A 22,824-nucleotide genomic window follows, 5' to 3' on the forward strand; every position below is an offset into this window, starting at 1 on the left:
AAAGGCAATGAAAGCGACTACGGAAATGTTTGTTTGACAAGACAGACAAACGCTTGGAAGGCGAGTGGTGTTCAGTTGGTTGCGATCTGCAACTTCACCACTAGATGTTACTAAATCTTACACACTTGTATTTAAAGGACCAGTGTGTAGGATTTAGTGGCAACTAGTGGTGAATTTGCAGATTGCAACCAACTCGCCTCACCCTCTTGTTCCAAGCATGTAGGAGAAATTACGGTGGCCGCGACCCCCCCTTTTTTATATCTTTTTTTTTTTTTTTTTTTTTTTTTTTGGTTGTTTTTTTTTTTTTTTTTTTTTATTTTTTTTTTTTTTAAATTAAAAAAAAAAAATTTTTTTTTTTTTTTTTGTTTTTATTTTTTTTTTAATATATTTTTTTATATTATTATTATTTTTTTGTAATAGATACATTGTTACACATTGGACCTTTAAGTGTAAAATGATGAGTCAGAATGCTTAAAGTGGTTGAACTGTCAGTGGAGGGATCTGCAGGATCACTTGATGTGCAAGCTGACATAGTGTCATCAGTTCTAAATTAAACATATTTGTAATTAGGGTGTTTCTACTAATATACAGTACTTTTCTGTACAAGTCAATTAATTGAATTGAAGTCAACAGTTGCCCAGTTGCCTCTAATGTCCCTCAATGGTTTGTTTTGTGGGAGAACCTGCTTTTGTACTTACTGTATCAGAAACACAGTACAAACAAGGTTATCAGGTCCCATGAGGGCAAAGCTTGTGTGTGCGTGTGCGTGTGTGTGTGCGTGTGTGTGTGGCAATCTGCTAACCTACCTCTACTTCCTGGAGGGGAGGGAAAAAAAGAAACGTTCCCAGGTAATTGTGGCTGTGCTGGGTGTGACCCTAAAGAATGTCAAACAAAGAGAGAGTGGCTGGCTGCCTGTTATAGCGGAGAGATAGAGGATTTTGCCATCCCTGGTAATTTCCCACAGTAAACACAGCAGCCAGGGTGGAAACAACCTGCTCTATCTGGTGGCACTGACAGTGGAAAGGTAAGCCTGCGTTTTCCTGTGACCTTGGGGTGTGATTGTTTTTTAGCTTGAATGTGAGTGACAGTTGTTTTTTCTCCCTATTCTGGTGTGAATGTGTATCCTGTGCTGAAGTTAGAGGTCCAAGGCCACCTGCAGCCACAGGTGGGGAGCTGTTTGATCAGAAGAGATCCTGCAGTTCAGAAAAGTTTGCTCTCAGGCTCTGCGAGCTTTGTCACGGCTGAGTTGGGATGAATGACATCCCTGTTCTCAGAGAGATCAACACAAAGATCCAGTGAGATCCAGGTTGTGTGGTCTGCCCGCTTGAAATCAAAAGATTGGAGGTTAAGATTAGTTAGAGGTTTAAGATGTTTTAGCTGTTTTCTATCTCCGTTTGACAGCTTCAAGGACCTCTATTGCTGGGTAACCTTTGTAGGGCCGGCACCTATGTAAAGGTGGAATAACAAGTACTTTGACTGGAGTCACATCTTGTTTATTGTTGCTGGAAGTGCTGAACAAAGAGCAGCTAATGGACAAGTCAAGAACGGTATTTATAAAGCCTGAGGTCATGAAAATCAGCTCTGAGCTCTGTTTATTAGATATAGAGAGTTTATTCTTCTTCACTGGTACTTCAATATTTTAAAAGTGACACTTTCAGCTTTTGTCCTTCATTCCAGACAAATATTCTACTTTTATTCCGCATTTTAAAATCTTGTGTTACTGCTGTTTACTTTAAGGTGTATTTCCTGATTTTTGAAGTACACAAAAGAGCTCACTGTTGACACTTTGAGTCAGCCCGAGCTGAAATCAAACAGAGAGTAATCTGTGCAACATGAAGCTGAACATATTTTCTCATTACTGAGTGAATCCCCATTGGGTTTTAAAAATACAGTACCAGGATATGAATTGCAACATAATATGAAGGAGAATGTCCTACAAACCCTCTAGGACCCCTCTCCAGTATCTCCCTGTGGGTTATGGAAATCAATTAAGGTTATTTTTTAACATCTTCATTTATCCTTCTTCTGGCATTAAGTGATCAATGAGACATTCTGCTATACACAACATTCCGCCAACTAAAATGTGCGTCCTGGCCTGGCGCTTTTTCCTCTATATTTTGCTGTACCGTGTAGTGTGCAGTGGCTCCTAGTCTTGAGTCTCTGTAGCTAGGCTAGCTATGGATTCCAAATCAAAAAAACTAAAGGTCTCTGAGGAAAATAGAGAATTTATTACTGCGTGGACAGATTTGTTTGCTTTCACCACCAACACTGCTGGCTTAATCTGTGGAGAGAAAAATGGCCAGGTCTCCAGGACACAATGCCATGAATGTAGAATCAAGAATTAAGTCTGTAACAGACTAAGAGCATACACTCATATGATATGGTTTTGAGTTTTCAAAAACATTTAGGCATTTAGAAAGAAAGAAAAGTAGTGGTTGGAGCCAGTTTATATGGATATAGGAAATATTGATTGGTTTGAAGAAGTAATTTCAGGGTTCTTTTGATTCGGACAACAAATTGAAAAAAATGTCAAAAAGGACCTGTATCCAGAAAGATCCAATGGTATACGAGTTTATCGATCAGTATATCATTTCATATCAAATCATATAATAAAAAGATAAAAATAAAATATGTCAAAGATCCAGTCTGTAATCTTCTCTGTCACAACACAAATGTATCCCCACCGTGGATAGTACCGTATTTTTGTGCATTTATTCCAGTGAGAGAATTCCATATTTTGGACCGTGGGTTGACGCTTATACTGTATTCTGGTAACAAAAATAAAATCCCTCCATCAGGATGAGCCACAGCTGAAAAGGACGGGCCCCCCAGGAGACTAGGGAGGGCTCTGTTTGGATCTAGTGAGATTGTCTTTGCAGTGAAACAACCAGGATCACAGGCAACCACTCCCCAACTGCAACAAGCTAACACTGATGCACTAATGTGGTGGGGGGTAACATATCAGTGCTAGGACAAGCTAAACTGGGTTGCATACAGCAACAGCAAAGCAACAATGAGAGACTGCACTGAGCTACAGAAGCTACTGGGACAGAGGTTAGAGCAGAGGTGACGGCAGGACCTTCCAGGTGTTTTTACACCTATTTGATTGGCCAGCACATTGCGCCGGCCATCAGCAGCAACCTCCCCCCAAAGAGGTTTTGTAGCCCAGCTTTCAAACAAACTTTGCAGTGGGTCGTGGTTTGTTGGCTGTCGGACGCCACAAAACCAAACCAGTTCCAAACAGCTGACGACACTGTGCCTTTTTTGGGGAGGAGCTCATCCTGGCTTGCTGCCATGTTGTGTTTTATCTGTGGAGAGGCGGGGGAAGGGGTCAGCGCACTCTGACCTACGGGAGCCCAAAGGGAGCGCCGGTGTTGTGGATGTTCAAGAGAAAACCGATTTTAACTAAAAATAAATCGTGTTTAACTACAAATTCGAATTAATCGATAAAACCGATTTATCGCCCAGCCCTATTGACAGCTTTTTCACTTTCTCTTTCTCTCTCTGTCCTTTTCTCTTTGGCTGTTGAAATGGGCGTGGAAGTGCTCTCGAGAGTAAGGGAGGGATCACTGGGTCAATATTTGTTTAGGAAACAGACCTTTATGTACATTACAGTAACTGTAGCATCTGCAACTACAGTCTGCTTGTTGTAGACTCTTTCTGGAGCCCTTCCCTCCATATCTGTCATCAGAAATAACTCAAACTTTTGCACTTTTGTCATTGCTTGGTGTGTTGTAATAATTTATAATTAACTGAACGATATATTAAAATGGATGGTTAATGTGCAAGTCACACTGTTTGACAGAGAAAAACAAACCGAGACAAGGGGAGAACAATGGGTGTATGAAATGGTCCAAACATGGAAGCATTTACATCGTAGTGAAAGCTGCTCAGCCAGGACACACTCCAGAGGTTTCTCCTGCTTCCTATTCATGCCATCTTTGGCATCAGGGTCACATATTTTACTTCTGCCATGCTTCTGGAACTTTAAAGCCCTTCTTCAGTCAAAAAAAATGTGTTTCTTCTTGTTCCTACAGTGTGATATTTAAATGATGTACAGTATGTGTAGAGTTTGACTCTAGAAGGATGTTTTCCCTTTTGCTCTGTCCTCCAATAACAGCTGAGCAAGCCCTGTGCTGTGGCCATGTTCTACGCTCATCTACGTTGAACTAACAATCACATTTTAAAGATTTTAAAGACACATATATAGGCCTATATAGTCATTCAAGTTAGCTAGCTAATGTTGGTAAAATGCTAACTAACTAACTAGCCAACACATTTTCATCATCCTCAGTTAGCTACTTAGCTAATGTTAGCTAACTTAAGATGTGACTATATAGTATATTTTGCTTTTGTCTTTTAAAGGTCCGGTGCAGTTCAGTGTAACATTTAGGAGGAGGTATTGGCACAAATTGAATATAATAATGTTTTCATTAGTTTATAAGACACCATGTAGGATTTGGTGTGTCCTCGTTCACCATGTTGAACCACCATATTTCTACAGTAGCCCAGAATGGATTAAATCAAACACTGGCTGTAGCCTTTTATTTAAAGTTTCATGGCCACCGTAGTTTCATTCCAAGGTCGTCAAATACAGACGCCAGTTTGGTTCATTTAGTTTCAATCTGAAACTTCACTGCTAGATTCCACTAAATCCACACACTGGTCCTTTAACCTTCAAAATGTGGTTGTCTTTTCAACATGGAGAGCTTAGCACATAGCATATCTAAGTACAGGAAAAGAAAGTTAACTGAGGTTCTGACAGAGGCTTACTTAACTGTTATTGGAGCACAGACCAAAAGGGGCGGGAGTTAGGAAGGGTCAATTGTGGATTGTGAATAGTAACTACCATGTCTACTGGTAGCCTAGTTACTATACACTAACTTGCCCCTCCCTGTGTTTGCGCGCCCTGGTGGCTTTGTTAGGGTGGAGGGATGTTCGACACGCTGTATGAGTGGTTCTGGTGGGACAGAATCTGGCTGCCTGTGAATCTGACGTGGTCTGACCTGGAGGACAGGGATGGCCGGGTCTATGCCAAAGCCTCACATCTCTACGTCACTGTCCCCTACGCCTTCGCCTTCCTATTCGTCAGATACTTATTTGAAAGGTAAGATCCACACTCTGTGCACCTACTCTCCCATATAGTTATACTGTAGCAACAGAGCATCTGCTTGTGACCTACATAAGCAATAAAAGACCATCAGAGAGAAGATTGGCTATCACTATGAAATTATTCTTAATTCTTAATTTGGTCGGATTCCCCATGAAATTAAAGGCATACTATGCAGTTTTCCGGTTTTGTCAAACAGCTACCCCTAGAGTCGCTGCAGAGTACTTGTATTTAACGTTAACTGTCGTAAATACCACTCACCAGAGCCGTCTCTGTATACGGCTCTGCGTCTCTGCACTCACGGCCTGATCCCCTCCCCCCTTTGTACCGGTACATGTTCAGTAGGATGGAAGTGTCGGACATCGAACAGGCAAAGATAGACTGCGAAGATGTCTACTGACCAGGTAACGTCTGAGTGAATGTCTGCTAGTGTCTTCCATTGAGGCTGCTTCTTATGTCGCCGATGTATGTGACGTCGCGCTGTAAAGCAATTCATGATTCTCGCGGGATTTGGCGGGACGCCACCTTTCAGACTTGCATTGCTGGTTCTGCCAGCGGCGTCCCTCTCCTGCTTTGCTATCGGGATGATTCGCTATACTACGAGTTTGTTTACCATCGAAATGACTTCGAAGCTGTTATATTAAGGTAAAAATCTTACATAGTGTGCCTTTAATGAACAAGGCGGTGTCCACACTGTCCAAACTTTTGTCCACAAGGGCCACCAGAATCAACACAAAATGAAAGTTCCTTGTTGCTGCTTTTATCTTAGGGAAAAATGGTCTTAGTTAGATATTTCAACTCAAGAACGAGGCAGGACATGTTTACTTTTTCAATATTTAACCAAAACCACCATTTATCCCTACAGTTAAAGTAAGACTATGTAACCTATTGCTAAACAGCATCCACTGTGACTACAAGTGACAATTACACAAGTGCTAAAACAGTCACAACTCTAGTTTGCCTGTTTTATCTGCCTGCCTTTTGACCCTTGCCTGTTTTTTGACGACAGTAAACATGAACTTTTATCTTAACCTGTCTGTCTGTCTGTTGTGCTCCTGGGTTCAAGCCTGTCATTCTCTGAACCATTAAAAAAAAATCTCAGTAATGTCATTGTCTTTGATCAGTTGAATTGTGAATGAGAATTGGTTCTCAATTGACTTATATGATTAAATGGGTATGGTAAAATAATATGAAATTAAAAAGTACTGTAAAGTTCCAAAGCAAGGCAAAGCAATAGATTTTCTCCAAAACGTATTTGGGAAAGCAAATGAGTGTATAAATGTATTTTTATTATATATATTATATATACTGAAATTAATATGCCTTCTTCGAATTACCGCTATGTAGCCAATACTTTCCATTTTTGAATGCAGGCATTGATTTCCATTAATTTCTGTATGGTATGAAAATTGTTTAGCAGAGTAATTAATGGATTACTTGATTATGTAATCCATTACAGCAAATGTCAAGTCAAACTACTACTACTACCATTATTAACAACAGCAATAATAATAGAAATAGTAGCAAATAAATTAGGTATATTCTATTTATTTATTATTTATGTTATATGTCAATAAACCATCAATTAAACAACACCTTATCCATCATGCACTGTTTGCCCTCTGCTGACATTGTTAGAATTTAACCCTCTGTGCGGTTACTGTGCTGCAGGTGGATAGCAACACCACTCGCAGTCTCTGCTGGGATCCAGCAGAGAGTCCATCTTAAAGCAGAGGACAACCCCATCCTGGAAGCCTACTACACTACTCACTATAGAAATCCTGTTCAGGTAAACAAAGTCCCACTCAAAAAAGCAGCGACTGATGTTTAAATATTAACAGCCTACTATTTAATTGAATTAATTTTGAATTCGCCGGTCACGTTGCCTTTTTAATTCCCTTTTTCGCTTTCTTCCCTACGATAATTCCGTGTCCTGTGGCTCGGCATAAGTATGATCCTCCATTATTAACTAAATCATATCACTGATCTCCTTCTCCGTTATAGCTGGTTTCAGTCACGTGACGCTGGCTCTGAACTAAAACGCGTTGTTAGCTAGACAGGTAGGCTAGTGCTTTATGTCCCTCTCGGCAATTATAGTTTTTCATAATGGCGGAACGACATGGAAGCCTCCATGGACTTGCCCGTCCAATGTATATACAGATAAGAAATTCTTCGCTTACGAGGATAAGTCAGATCATTGGCAGAGGTAATTTTACACCAATGAGGACACATTTATGAATGAAGACATTGATTTTAGCTAATAAAATACTTAAAACACTACACAATGTCCCTTTAACAGGTCCAGTGTAACATTTAGTAGGGTCTATTGTCAGAAATGGAATATAATATTCATGGGTATGTTTTCATTAGTGTATAATCACCTGAAAACAGGAATTGTTATGGTTTTGAGCTGTTTATACTTCCTCTTCTACGGAGGCAGCCATGTTGAACCATCTGTTTCCACAGTAGCCCAGAATGTACAAACCAATTACTGGCTCTAGACAGGGCCATTTTTCACAAGTTTTGCAGACACTAATGTTTGTCTTACATTCTTTGAACGGGAGGCTGAGGCGAGGTTGTTATAATCTGCAACTACACTGCTAGATGTCACTAAAGCCTACACACTGGTCCTTTAAAAGCTATACATTTTAAGGACCTTATTGGCCTGAGGGGGCTGGCGCATGCCTGGTTTCACTCATATCAGAGTTTTAAGATTAAATGTGGTGTCCCACAGGAAACAATACTCAGCCCACTTTTGTTTTGTGGCTTTTTAATGACTTTCCTGGCTTTTAAATTCATTCTTCATTGTGACGTGCAAACAACTACCTGAAAACTGAATGTCAAGAAGGCCAAATTGTTTCTTGTTGATTCAGCCAGACATAGAACAGATTTCAGCATTTACCTTGATGGCTGCACAATTTCTCAGAGCCACAAATATCGGAACTTGGTAATCATTTTCCATTTGTCTCTAAGCTGTGAGCTGCATATTAATGTTACACGTCTTTTTAATTTATGATACATAGTTTAGATCTGCCATTTTATCTAATACAGATGCTGAAATCCTTGTGCTTTATAACATCTGGAATCAATTGCATTGTGCTTTTCTCTGGCCTGTCTATAAAAGCAACAAGGGGTCAAAAACACACTTACTAGATCTAAAAAGGCTGGTCATATTTACACTCTTTGCATTCATTACCAATAATAGCTGATTTAAAAATCCATCTCACGAAGTTATTAACAGACTAGCTCCTGTCCTTCCTGTACATCTCCAGTCTTATCACGGAGCATAATCCATTATGTCCACGTCACAGCGCATTTCATTGTTTCATTAATTGATTTATAAACCTCACTGCTGACTGCATTCATTGATTCAGAACATTTATTTTATTGTTCACTTCCTTCCAGGCAGATATCGATGGGCTGTCTAAGAAATGCAGTTTGTCTGTGAGACAAGTTCAGCGCTGGTTCAGAAGAAGACGCAGTCAGGACCGTCCTGGAGTCCTGAAGAAGTTCAGAGAGGCCAGGTCACTACTGTGTGTGTGTGTGTGTGTGTCTGTGTGTGTGTGTTTCTATGTGTGTGTGATGATAATGCAATACTACCAATATATAAATAAACTAAACATATCTCTCCTCTGCCTCCTACAGTTGGAGGTTTGTCTTCTACCTGTCGGCATTCATCGGAGGAATAATAGCATTGTACGATGTGAGTGACACATTTTTGCCCAGACCATTTTACTGAAGGAATGATTTTACTGTAAAAACAACTTGAGACAGCTGTGGTTACATTATAAAGTCACTGGCTGCCTTGTGGGCGTGGCTCTATAGCTTTGATAAAGCTTTACTCTTCTATATTTCCAATATCGTACGAATACAATACCAATTTCTCTCCATATTTTTGCAGAAAGAATGGTTTTATGACACCCGGGAAGTATGGACAGATTTTCCACGTCAGGTATGTATGCTTTTCTTACACACCATGATCATCATATTAACTCGGTAAAAAAAAATCGAATTAAATATAATTCTTGTTTTGACACCGATATCCGTGTTTCCTTCACTTGTGTCTTTTCCTTGCATCTTACTCCCTCCTACTGACAACACAAGGAGAGAAGAATCAAAGAAACACGTTTTTAGAGAAATGAGTCATGTTTTCCACTAAACCTTCATCTGAAGCAACATCAGTTTCTGATGACTGTAGCACAGCTGGATCAGTTGTTTATGTTCTGTAGCAACTTTTTCGTATTTGCCCATGTAGGCACTATCCAAACATAAATAAGGGCACACAGTTACCACTGTCAGCACAGCAGTGTTTTGTCTCTCTGTGCTGCCCTTTAAAATAGAGGGTTTGACTACCATCTGCGCATTTATTATATATCTGCATTCTGTGATAAATTGCATTAAAGGTCAATATTTACACAAGTGGAACAACATCAGAAGAGACTTTATATCCAAACCTACAATAAATTCAATTTCTATAGATGCAACTTTACAGGCTTCTGCATGTAACTGATTATTATTAACTGCCTTCCTTCAAAATAGTTGATAGTAAATAAAAAGTCTACAGACACCACAGAGGGTGCAACAAGCATTATTAAGTCACATAAATGATATAGCCAGACACTTCTTATAGAATCACAATAGAATAAAACTTTCCTGGGAGACATTTAACAGTCAAACTAACCAAACAACAACCAAATCAGACAGCTCAGAAACGTGTAAAAAATATAAACTCCACAGACTGCAACCCACAAACACAAAACACTACGCAGCTAGGCAACAGTGGTTGTTGGTGTTATTACTTGGAGAGTGAGTTACAACAATCAGTGAGTTTGCTGTAGTACTCACCTCACCTGAACGGCAATCTGTAATCAGATTCCTCCACTATAGGCTCAGCTTACTGCTCCCTCATTCTCAAAGTATAATATAACCAGTCCACCCAGCTTCTGTCCCACTATAACCAGCCTGAGTGTAAATGGGTGTGGCAGTAGCTCAACTCTGTGGAACTGAAGAGTGGCCGGTTCAAATCCAACACGGACCACAGTACAGATTGGATAGCTAGCTAGAGTTTTGCCAGTTCACCGCCTGGGCAATGCTGAGGTGCCCTTGACCAAACTCCTAACTCCTCTGGGAACCACTATGTGGTGTCCTGGTAATTTCACTAAGGGGCACTTATAAAGTCACAATGTGCCTCTTATGCGTACCAATATAAACTTGGTGTTACCAAACAACAGAGGTGGTCTTCTCACTTTAAGTGAAAGCGAAGTAACACTTATGTCTTTATTTAGAAATACAACTTTGTTCTAGTTTTCATGAGTGGAAGGAATATAAATCTGGCTTATGTACTGGCTTCAGTTAAAAGGACAGACACTATGATGTCATTCTCCTAAACACATTGTGATGGAATCCCATGGATTCATTATCAGCCTGTACTTGCCTTTGAAAAAGGAGTTGAGTGGGAGATCACGTCTTAGAGTGAACAATGGATTCATCTAAAGTTCCTTCCTTCCAGCTAAATGGGTTCGGACAAAGAGCACAGCCTTCAGGGACAAATCTTTTGTCTGTGTGTCTGAGATTCACTGTAGCTTCATGTTACATGTTGTCCATCTCTTTCTTACTCTGACTCTGTTTCTGTGTGTCTCTCTCTGTCTGCAGTCCATGCTGGAGTCTCAGTACTGGTATTATGTCTTGGAGATGAGCTTCTATGGCTCTCTTCTCTTCAGCGTTGCATTTGATGTCAAGAGAAAGGTGAGTAGTAGTTTTTAGAGGCCAGAATTTCAGCTTGGATCAATCACTACTGATGTATAAATGTATACATTGCACACACTGCATTTTCTAGAGAGAGAGAGAGAGAGAGAGAGAGAGAGAGAGAGAGAGAGAGAGAGAGAGAGAGAGATAGCATGCACAAGAGAGGGAGTGGGCAAATGGGCATGCATACAAACTAAACAAACCAAGACTGAGACTTTATTTTATTTGGTTTTGAATTTCGTACTAGTTACCACTAAAGATCCATAATTTGTGAAGGGACATGTTCAGGGGCAACGGCCCGCAATGCAAAGAAGCTTGGGAACCCATGCTATAGAGGACCCTGTATCCTATCATAACGTGGACAATATTGGCCAGACCATGTCACTAGTGGGGCTTAAGCATGGCAATTTCAGTTGGTCCATTGAACATGTCTGAAGCAAGTTGTCTCCACAACTACTGGACGTTAATGGTCTCCAGAGGGTGAACTGTGATTCATATGTGTCTAGCCTTAGTGCCATCAGGACAAAGTTTCCATGTACACACAAGAAATATTACTTTGTAACCTAATTGGTAGATTTGTATGACATTTGCTGAAAACAGTCAAGCTTTTTAAAATTCCCAGTTATTCCCAAGTGGGAACCTATCTTGAAGTTACCCATTGGTTTGTGGAGAACTGTTTTGAAGCCCCAGGTTTGGCATTATGGTCGTCACCATGACAGTTTGTTGGAGCCAGTGGAGGTGACATACTGTGAGTTGAGCTGTGCAGTTTTGACTTGTCTGTAGCAGGAAACAATGGCAGCTCGCCTCATCACACATGATTTCGTATTACAGATAAACAATACACTAAAATATGTTTCTGATATAATTTTAAGTGAGAAATAGTCAACCCAGTAACACAATCTGGATCCATATCTGATCAGCACTGCCTAGTTTGACAGTTTGATCTGAGTTTGGTGCATTAAGCTGGACAGACTCACTGAGAATGACCACAAGGTCAATCACAAGGTATCCACGCCCTAAAGCATACCCTAATTAAGGTCTATTTAACTCTAAATGGGACCATCATTTACTAAATGAACATCATGCTGTATGGAAGAAGACTGAAACTAGAGCCTGAGACCATAAACTCATTAGGAAACTGTACTGCGCTCATAAATCAACTGAGAAGTCAGCTCATTTCTCCATAAGACTGAATGCTATCGGTATGTTATTGCAGCCAATGGAGCTGTCCCCTGCTGGCCATTACATAGAATGCAGGTTTAAGACACTTCCTTGTTGGCTTCACTTCACAGACCCTGAAGATCTGTCCATTATATACAGTATACTGTCAATGATTATCCAATGGTTTCCTCTAGCACCACCCCCAGGACAAACAGAGTATTGTAACATTGTAGCCTCTAGTTGGTGCTAGTCATACTCTAGTTTAGTAGTCTAATGACTGTAAGTGTTCTCCATGGTAACTGACTGATGTCATTTTATTGTTTTCCTCCTTTAAGGACTTTAAGGAGCAAATCATCCACCACTTGGCCACGCTGGTCCTCTTATCATTTTCCTGGTGTGTCAACTACATTCGTATAGGAACACTGGTCATGCTTGTCCATGATGCCTCTGATGTTTTAATGGAGGTCAGTCACAGCCACACAAGGATTTAAACAGCCCTATCATCTGATAGTATGATTATACTGGATGACCCTGCAAAGCCTAGAGCCTAGAGTATATTCAATGCCAACATTTTATTTTCACCTGGTTAAATTTAGTGAAAGATCCTAGTTATGTTTAAAAAACAAGGACCATGGCCACTAAGAATTCTCAATTCTAATTGACTGGAAGGTGTGGATTAAATTTTAGTAACCGGACAGTATAACCGAACACCTATGTGTTTGATGACAATAATGCGCCAGAACCAAAAACAACCGGGAAAAAAAGTTAAAAAAAGTATACAGGGCATAAATGTGTTTGATATTTGCGGGAATCTGGATGATCAGATCAGTTGACGTAAATAACAAGTTGGATATTGAATCCTAAAAATGGCTTCCCATCTAAGATGTCTTTCTTGGTTGCAAAAATGACTAAACTCCCAGTGGCAAAAAACTATGCAATTCTCCTAATTCATATTATTTTTATTTTTTTCGGTGTCAAAGAGCATAGACTTAAAGTATGAACAATATCTAAAAAAAAAAAAAAAAAAAAAAAACACCAAGTAGGCATACATAGCACCATATACGACCCCAGTATTACCAGCCATTGATAATGAAGCTTTACGTGTTTACGAATGTACAGGTTTACACACACACCTGCTTACCCCAGTGGCCTTCCATAACCCATTATCCACACCCTTACTTTCTGCCTCTTTACATAAAGAACACACAACCTCCTGCACTGAATGTTGGCATTGGATGTAAAGTTTGTGGCTGAATTGTCCGATATGAACATCATTCCAATCGATACCTGGCTGCTTTAGATTGTACAGTAATACCATTAAAGCTTTATAGTTACCACTGAGTATGCTGCAGAGAATGATGGTAATTCAATTCAATCTTGCTGTGTTTTTTAATGTGGTTGATTAACAATATGACTCCTTTTTCTTTTAGTCTGCCAAATTATTCAACTATGCCAAATGGGAGAAAACCTGCAAAACTCTTTTTGTTCTGTTTGCCATAGTGTTTATGGTAACACGACTGATCATTTACCCATTCTGGTAAGTTTGGAAATGAGGCGTGTATGTGTGTGTGACAGAGAGAGAGAGAGAGAGACAGACAGAGAGACTCCATATTATGTTTAGGCAAAATCTGCCTTGCTGATGGCAGACAAATAAAAGTAGTCTGCACATTAGTCGCCTCTTCCATTCATCATTTCCTTATTATACAGTTAACCAGTTAACTCTTCTGCATAGCAGGAAGTGAAATTGGCTTATTTTTACCAGCTTGGTTAAACTGGAATGACATTAAGTTAAATCTACAAACCGATTAGGTTGTCTGTAAAGTTACTTGAGTCACTGGCACAAATGTTCATGCTATTTTAATTCTTGTGAAATGCTGAAAACACAATGCTGACTTTATTGCTATTTTGGAGGCTGTAGTTTGTGGCGATGGTGAATTTTATTGTGATACTCATTGAGAGATGTTAGAGAATATTTTTCTGTTCTCATTAAATGGGACATAAGGACAAACTATTAAGACCTACTTCTCCATACAGCACTACACTACCTGTTACCACTGTGTTCTGCCAGAAATGACGGGGTTCTGTATTTTGAATGGGTGGCAGAAGGGAGCAACACTACCACTGCAGCTACCAGCACTTCCTCTGATCCTAAGAGCAAGTTGAATGTTGCTGCCATCTAACTATATTAATCTCATTATGTGCCTCAATAGAGCAGATTGTGTCTTAAAGTAGAGGAAATGGTTAAAATATTACATGATGATTTATAAAGTTTAGCTTACTGATATGATAAACATTGTTTTGTGTCCTGAGCTGGATAATCACTTTTTTAACCTTTGAAGCTGGTGTTGCTCCATAACTGCTTGTGTGTATAATTCAGTGAATTCAGGCAACAGTAATTTACATGATGTGGTTTCTGTGGTAACCATTGTCACATCTGCGATGACAAGTTGTAAAAGTTCAACCATCATCAGCTTAAAGGCCAGTTCAAACTATATGATTTTAGCCCTGGTTTTCCACTTGTTGTTCAATGACATGGCCCATGGGCTCGTCAAGAGCTCGCCAATGCCTCGCTGATAAAAAATATCTGGCAGGCTAAATATCTGGTTGTGTAGGAGACATGGGAGAGCCATGCAACGTGCCACAGTCAGTGAGAGCAGACATGGGAAGCCTCTCTCTCTGGCAGCAGACAGGAAGCAGCAAACCAGGCAGCTACTTTGGTAACAGCCCTTCATGATCAAGAGAGCAGCAGCCTCCTTGACGGCCTTCCTGGGGTGTCCTGGCAGCCCAGGCATTTACAAAGCTGACCAAGTCACTGAAACATCCCTCGCAGTCTGACAAGTCCTGTCAACTCTCTACTGCCTCCTATCTAAGAATGACAAAAAATAGTAATAGGGAAAAAGCAAAATCTCTCATTATAATACAATTGAATAAAGTTGAATCAACAACAGTCTTAAAACTTAAATTGCAACAAAAAAACAAACTGAACATCAGAACTTTCACAAAAGTAGGGTTTATTGCAGGCCTGTTGGATTAAGGCCCCAACACACCAAACCGACTTCAAAGAACTAGCAGTGACCAAAGCTGACTGGTGCATCACCTCACGTCGTCAGTGTCTTGGCCAACAACAGTATTCTGCAGTAGTCTGCATTTTGACCTGTTTTCTCTATTGTGCTGCGTTTCAGGCTGATCCACTGTACCTGGGTCTACCCCATTCAACACTACCCTGCCTTCTTTGGATACTACTTCTTCAATGTGATGCTGGTGGTCCTTCTCTGTCTGCACATGTTCTGGGCCTACCTTATTCTCTGCATGATCAGAAAGTTTGTGACTGGCACTGTAAGTCTGCTCAGTAAGAATGGTCTGTCATCTATCAATGCTTCCAAATCGTTTTTGATGGGTAGAGCACAATTACAGCACAATTTCCACTTTGTTTTTCCATTGTGGTTTTAGTAAACCATTGACTTATCATAAGACCTAATTTTAATTAGCTTCCATGGCAGATAATGGACATAAACCCTCCCACACCTGAGTGGATGGGCTCACTATTTGCTGCGTTTAAACAGGTGACTGTTGAAACCCCGTAGAATGGTTCTCTTACATTTTCTACCCACAATATTTTTAAAATAAATTTGACATGATGATTCCATGATTTGGTTAAGATTAGGGAAATACTGTGGTCACAAATAAAATAAACTAACATTGAATGAAAGAGGCTTTTTTTTTAACCCAAGCACCCTAAAGTTGGTTGTTTTTGTTCAGTCCCGTTGGATTCTTGTAAATGCCATTAGGAGCACTAGGAGGAAGCAGATGAACCTGATTCTGATCCGTCTCATGTTCTACTGTCAGGATATAGTGAAAGTTTCAGCAAATATGATAAAAAGTTATTTTTATAAAAGTTACCTACTGCAGCTTTAATTGGAAAATGTTCAATTCAGAATAAGGCCTAAATAAGAATATCCAAAAGGAATATGCTGTTTACATTATCAAATGTGGAAGATTTGTCGTATTTGGAATGATAGTGGAAAATTAGTGTGCATGTAAACGTAGTCATTATATCCATCTATTCGCAGTCTGTCTCTGCTCTATGAGAAACAGCTTGCTTAGGAACAAATAAGAATACCATTACTTTAACACACCCGTACACACTGACTGGAAACAGACTATTTAGACAACCGTTGCCATTAACACCTGATTATTTTGGACTTAGTATGAATATGTTTGTGACAAAACAACACATTAGAGAGCACTATGACTGAAAGAGAAAGCAGTAAATAGTTTCCACTGACAAGAACCCAAAACTACAGCTCATTGTTCTTCGCCGCAGCTCAGGTTCCAAAGCTGCTTTCGGGTGGACGTTTTGTTCTCTTTGGCTTTGGCTGCTGGCTCCGCCAGCTGCTTGTTGTATTTGCTGAACACCCACTCCCTCTCTTCTCCGATTCCCCCTCGTTTCCACCCGTCCCCTCATATCTGCTTTCTTCCTCTACATCTAGTTTACTTCTCTCTTTCTTATGTCACAGCTGATCAAAGATGAGAGAAGTGACAATGAAGAGGAAGAGGAGGAAGAGAGCAGCCTGACCGAGGATAGTGAGGAGCAGCACAAGCTCAGCAACGGATTGGCTGTTGATGAGAAGGAGGACAAGAACAGCTGCTTTGGATGCTTGTCTCCACCAGAGAACATCTGCCGGTCGAAGACTGTGTACTGACACATGCTCAGTATGATTTAGCATGAGTCTCGGATGTGAGAAACTGAACAATGGTAAATATATTTCACCCAATATGGACGAAAAAATTAGCTAAACGTGATTTATTCCTTCAGACACTGGAACGCTACCTAGCCCAAATAAGCCTTGCTGTTCTCACAGTGCATTGAACTGCAAACACACTCACAGGGGGAGACTTTGAGATGTTTTTGGCTCTGTTCCTCCCCACAGTGTTGTCAGTGGCAGCGCTTCACTGCCCTGCAGGTCCAGAGAGTCTAGTGAACCAAACAAGCAAACAAAACACAAACCCCACTGCACACTATCGTCACATCTAACTTGTTCCGTATTGTTTGTGAAGTGCAGAGCTGGTGCGCTGTGGAACTTTCCCCCAGCCACTTCAACTCACTGTTTCATCCATCAAGGCCTGCTGGCTTTTATATCAACCCTCTGTTGGCTTGCACCACATATTTATGGTCACAGAGAGATGAATGGGATCCAGTTACACCGTAGACTGTTAGGGGACTCCCAACTTGTTAGGGTAACCCTTTCTGACCCCCCACTCCCACACTGTTACCTCCAAGTTCCCTTTATGTACACTGCACACGAAAAGCCTTTGGAATAATACTACATGACTGCAGGTTTTCTGTATGTCAGTTACTTAGTAGTGATTTGATTTACCTGGTTCAGTTAGTCTTGTTGGTTTGTTTAACAGGGTTTGTTACACAGAACCGAAGGGCATCATGAAAAAGAACACTTTCCAAAAATACTCAAGTATTGCAAGTGATTGGATGAACCATCTGTCTGTAACTGTCTATCACAGGTGAACTTCAACCAATCAGATCAATGAACATTAATAACATAGTCAAACCCTTACTGAAGACAGCTGGGAGAAGAGGGAAAACCTCTTTTCCACAGAGTAAAGTGTTCGGTATCGTTCTTTCCCCTTTCAATGAAGAAATACTCTCCAGTTTTGATAGAACTGATGCTAGCAGCATCTACACTAACCTCTTTAGCAGCCGCCATTGTTGTTTAGTTCATTCTTGCTGTTTTACACCAAGTGCCCACCCCCATAGTTGCCACTAGAACCTCAAAGAGAAGATTCATTTACAAAAAATAAAATAAATTCTACATCATTTGAACTGTTATTTATTAGCTGTGGCAAAAGTCACGTTGCGGTGAGAGGAAAACTGTAAACTATAAACTGTAGTCAATTCACTTGAGAGTATGCAGTGGAAAAATAGGGATTAGGCAAATTAATGTGGAGTAAATGCTGACCACCTGCCTGTAATGAATACTTCATCATAAACACTGCATCATTAAGAAAGGAGGAATAAAACGTTAGTTAAATGTGTCGATACTAGGCCTACCAGTAAATTATATGGCCGTTTATGAGTGTTGTGTGTGCTGTCCTGTATTGTCAAAAAACCTCCTGGAAAGGTCCTGGAAAATTATTCCTTAAAGAGAGTGGGAACCCTGGACTGGTTATATGAAGTGCATTTGAACAGTGAGCTGACTGCTTAACTTACAAAAAAGCTACATAATCACTGACTATGAATCTTTGAACTGATGTTGACCATCTGGAGAAAAGATGAGACCTCCCTAATTCATCCATGGATGGACCTGTCCTCCCAAGAAGAAGCAAAGTCCACATAGGGAGGAGGTCAGGGTGGATGAGTGGATCAACAAAACATCAGACTTTAATACTTAACAATGTAGACATTTTACCCATTTCCATATAAAAGTCTTTATTTTAACCCAAACCATGATCTTTACATAATCCTAACCAAGTTGTTTTTGTGTTTAATTGTAATTTGTAATGCTTTTGGAAGGTACTGACAAATGATGTCATCTTGCTGATGAAGGATGTCAGATCAGAAAATGCTTCTATTTGTTGTTCTAGAGAGCACAGACCAACAAGTCCTCCAAATTAAACAACAAAATACATTTTCATTTGGAGGACTTGTTGAAAACTTGACTCTTGTGGTGAGCTGAAGTCATAGATCTGTAATAATAAGCAGTATCAGCATTACTGTACAGTTACCAGAGGATATGAGTGTTCCGAATACAAAACTATTTGAGTTTACTCTTGCGTAACATCACTAATACTGTGCCAATGATTTGAATATGTTTTACTGCTGTCGACTTCACTGGAGAAAACAAGCATGTAAAACTGGTTGTAGGTTTATTTATTATATGGAAATACTGTGTGGGGTTATATGTGTTGATGATGTGATTTATTGTCAGTATTGTCATATCAGTCCCTGGGAGATTTTTAACTCTTAAAGGTCACTTTGAGGAGGATCTATTGTCAGAAATGGAATATGATAGTCATGGGTATGTTTTCATTAGTGTATAATCACCTGAAAATAAGAACTGTTGTTACCTTAGAATGAGATGTTTTTAATCTACAGAGGGAGCGGGTCCTCTTCTACGGAGCCCGCCATGTTGAACCACCATGTTTCTACAGTAGCCCAGAATGGACAAACCAAACACTGGCTCTAGTAAGGGCAGACACGGTAGTTTGTCCTACATGCTTAGAAGGACAGGGTGAGGCAAGGTAGCTACAATCTGCAACTACATCGCTAGATTCCACTAAATCCCACACACTGGACCATTAAGAAAGAGTAAGTATCATTGAGCAATAACAAGTTTTTGTGTTACGGAAATGCGTTCATCCTTGATGTATGTTTCTTTTAGTTCACAGCTAATGTAGTCCTGTCAGGTCCAGGATGATGTATGAAGTGTCACCATTTTGTTATGTACTGTAGCAAGTAGTCTGTGTTGTAGTTGTAGTAGCAGAAGTCTATGAATAAAATCCTACCTTCAAGTCCATCTATATTTTTTACAGTGGTCAGCCTTTGTTGTCTTAATGAATTTGTTAAAATATATTTATCAAAGTACTGGCACCAGGAGCAAATTCTACACAACAATGGCTGCGTAGGCTTTCTTTCCCAAAACACTTCTGGCAGTCTACGTATCATGTACAAGGTCACAAAGTATATGTATGGATCTTCTTAGCTATCTGGTCTAAACAGCAGAATCCAGTCTTCATCCAGCATCTCAAGAAATGTAGACATCCCAACATCTTCTAATCTTCTCTACAGCTAGACAGCCTGAATGTCCTCACATATCAAAGACGGTCACACTGACCCCTTTGAGTAGCACAACAGAGGCCTTAACCCTGATTTAGCAGATTACACACATAATTAATCAGTTTTGTATCACATGTTTTAAACACTAAACTGTTGTCATTTGAATGCTACAGCAATAAATTCTTAATTGTATGAAGTACAATTTTTTTCTGGATCTTTGATTCCTTTTCAGAATCAGCTTCTTGGGTCATAATTCCACTGCTGCCCACAAGATGGTGCTCACCACCCTGCTCTTCTCTGCCAGAACATGAAGCAGAATTAGACTGCTGGCCACATGTGAAACAGAAAAATATCAAACAGTTTCTGGCTGGATTGATTGTTGATACTTTACGACTAAGTGAGTGTGATCAGTTTTGAAAATTTGTGGACAGTGCTTTGATATTCGTATCAGTGTAACAACGACCAAAGACAGGTTAAACCTGCTGTACATCTGCAGGCAGATGTGAACCACTGCAGAAAAGAGCTCCTTACTTTCTCATAACTACCCTAGACTAAATGATGCTTACAGCATGCTCCTTGAAATTCCTTTACATCAATAAAATAACAACTAAAGCTGCAGTAGGTACATTTTATGTCATATTTGCAGAACTCTTCAGTGTGTTCTGACAGTAGTACGTGAGACAGATAATCTGTGAAAAAATCAGGTTCCAGGCATTTGCAAGGCGCTTTGGGTTGGAGGCTTGAAGATAGCTGATTGTTGAGTCTCATTCCCAGGGAGTCAAATACAGAGACTGGGAATGAGACTCAATCAACTATCTATCTTGGCTCTGATTGGTTGCTTTCGTTCAGGCCTGGTAGATTCTTGCGAATGCCATTAAGAGGGCTACAACGAACGAGAGGATCCGTATTTTTTTCAGATTATCTGTTTGTTGTTCAGCAAATATGACAAAAAGTTACTTTTATAAAAAAAAACTAGCTAACTTTAGATTAAAATCTAAAGTTGCAGATCTACTGCATGGCGTGTCATTAAGCAATTTAAGAGCTCTAACTTTGTGTTAAGCTTTGAGGCCACAGATCATTAACATGGCCTTAATCTGAACAGGCATTGCTTCAGCAGCTCACTATAGCATATTCTTGCCGTAAGTAGTAAATTTATTTTAACATTCCCATGTAGTTTCCTTTGAACACTGATTTTTTTTAGGAGACTATCTCCTGTCTACTCACCTGCTCTGTGCTTCACACTTACCTGTGCTCGCAGACTAGAAAATATCAACAAGAGTTATCAGTTCCAGTTCATGGAATATCAAAGTTACTCTGTGCTGGAGGAATTTCAGTGCCTGCTGGAAGAGACCAGCTGCTGGCTGAGGCCACGGTTCGGCTGCTATGTGCCTTGACGTCTCTTAAGATCAAGCTAATTTTGAAATAATTAGGGCCCGAGCAGTGAACTGCTGCAAGGATCCTTTTTCCCTTTTTCTTTAGGATTTTATTTAAGGATCACATTTTTTACGTCTGCATGCTCCAAAGATAATTAAATGTGTCACCCGTCAGCTGTGGTGAAAAATCACGTATTCTATGGGTCTCACACATTGGTCTGGCAAAATGGCTCAATAGTTCGCACTACAAAATTTGAAAAAAAAGCAGCCCTGGCTTTTCGTTTGACCTACATGGATGAAAGTCAGTACACTCTAAAGACGTTCACAGTGACAAGCTATCAAAGCTTGAAGTTAACGGCGTGGCATCCAGTATTACATTTCGCCATACAACAAGCCTTGTTGTAACTACAACATTTAAGAAAAGTAGGCCCAGTGGCATGTTTCACCTAGACCCACAAAACCCAACAGGATGTCGGCCATTTTGAATTTAATGTCAAATTATAGCGCCATTTCTGCCATTTCCTAGCATTCTATTTTAAAGAACTCCTCCTTGGGAAGTGATTTTATCAACTTTAAATTTGGTCTAAATAAGTTATCATCGTCCATGGCATGGCATCAAAAATCTGCGTTTCGCCAAGAAAAAGGAACCCCTAATCCCAAACATATCTATGTGCCAATATTCAGGCATAGTCATAGCGCCACCTACTGGCAACAGAATGTAAGCCTTGTGGTGATTGTCATCTGATTTACATGTAATTTTCATGGCTTTAATTTTGATTTGAGGCCAAAACTGAAATGGAAATAAGGTAGATTTCTTCAGCAGTGTTAAAGTGAATAACTTTAACTCTTCTGTCTCAAAATCTCGAAAAACAAAAGTCCTTAAAAGATCTAAAATTGAGTTCTCAGACACAGTATGGTGCCTGTATCAGAAGTGTGAGTTGTGCAGCCTGGCAGACTGGTGATTATAAAGCTCGAAGCAGAATACACGGCCGTGCTCTATCAGCTCGGAAAATCACTTCCCTCTGCCTCCATAAAGAGCCATCTGTGGTCAGTTCAGCAGAGATTCCCCTGAGCACTGTGCTCCACTCCGACGGGGACAGATCAGATCAAGACACTAATTTTTCCAGAAAAAAACGCATGTCACTGACCACACAGGCACACAAATGCCAAATGTGACTGCTGCACAGACCATCACACCAGCATGGGGCAGATGCCTTTTATGAAATATCATATCAGCCAATCATCTATCTGATATGATAGAGGTTTCTCCCTGAGCACAGTTACATCAAGTACCACCTTGAACTTCTTTTCATGTTTTTTTGGAAAAGTTATTCTTTAGTCGAGCCTGTAATGGTAATAAATCCAAGAGAGTCTCTACCCCGAGGCACTGTGTGGAAGCCAGCCAGCATTCAGAAACTGCTGTAATCATTTTGTTTGCATGTGCATGAAAACACATAACACATAAAGTACACACAGGCAGACCAATTTGCACAATATTGCACATTGCAAATGTTGCAAATATTCCTAATCCTGTAATCTTTTGTACATTCCTGCACAAACTGCACAGCTCCCAGTTAAAATAACAATCATATTGTCTTTATTTTTTCATATGTTGTTGTTAGTTTTCTATGTATGTTTCTTGA

At 40.0% G+C, this 22,824-nt stretch overlaps 1 protein-coding gene across 2 annotated transcripts; it reads left to right on the forward strand.

Annotated features, from left to right (window-relative positions):
• Positions 1-863: 863 nt before the first annotated feature.
• Positions 864-19,548, forward strand: cers3a (ceramide synthase 3a). 2 transcript variants are annotated; one of them, XM_051380035.1, is made up of 11 exons: positions 864-1,024; positions 4,926-5,107; positions 6,782-6,899; positions 8,516-8,634; positions 8,756-8,813; positions 9,012-9,062; positions 10,763-10,855; positions 12,352-12,480; positions 13,447-13,553; positions 15,199-15,352; positions 16,534-19,548. In XM_051380035.1, exons 2-11 carry the CDS (start codon positions 4,935-4,937, stop codon positions 16,717-16,719), a joined length of 1,188 nt encoding a protein of 395 aa, XP_051235995.1. In that variant the 5' UTR covers positions 864-1,024; positions 4,926-4,934; the 3' UTR covers positions 16,720-19,548. The 2 variants fall into 2 exon arrangements, with proteins under 2 accessions (XP_051235995.1, XP_051235994.1); XM_051380034.1 differs by lacking the exon at positions 864-1,024 and adding an exon at positions 1,399-1,547.
• The last annotated feature ends 3,276 nt before the right edge of the window (positions 19,549-22,824 follow it).

The sequence above is a fragment of the Dicentrarchus labrax genome, unplaced genomic scaffold, assembly GCF_905237075.1.
Source record: "Dicentrarchus labrax unplaced genomic scaffold, dlabrax2021, whole genome shotgun sequence".
NCBI classification, from domain to species: domain Eukaryota; kingdom Metazoa; phylum Chordata; class Actinopteri; family Moronidae; genus Dicentrarchus; species Dicentrarchus labrax.

Excerpts from the sequence above, each read along its gene's own strand:
- cers3a (XM_051380034.1), top strand. Across the intron at positions 10,856-12,351 it reads CATTTGATGTCAAGAGAAAG|GACTTTAAGGAGCAAATCAT; the intron begins GTGAGTAGTAGT and ends TCCTCCTTTAAG. Across the intron at positions 13,554-15,198 it reads CTGATCATTTACCCATTCTG|GCTGATCCACTGTACCTGGG; the intron begins GTAAGTTTGGAA and ends GCTGCGTTTCAG.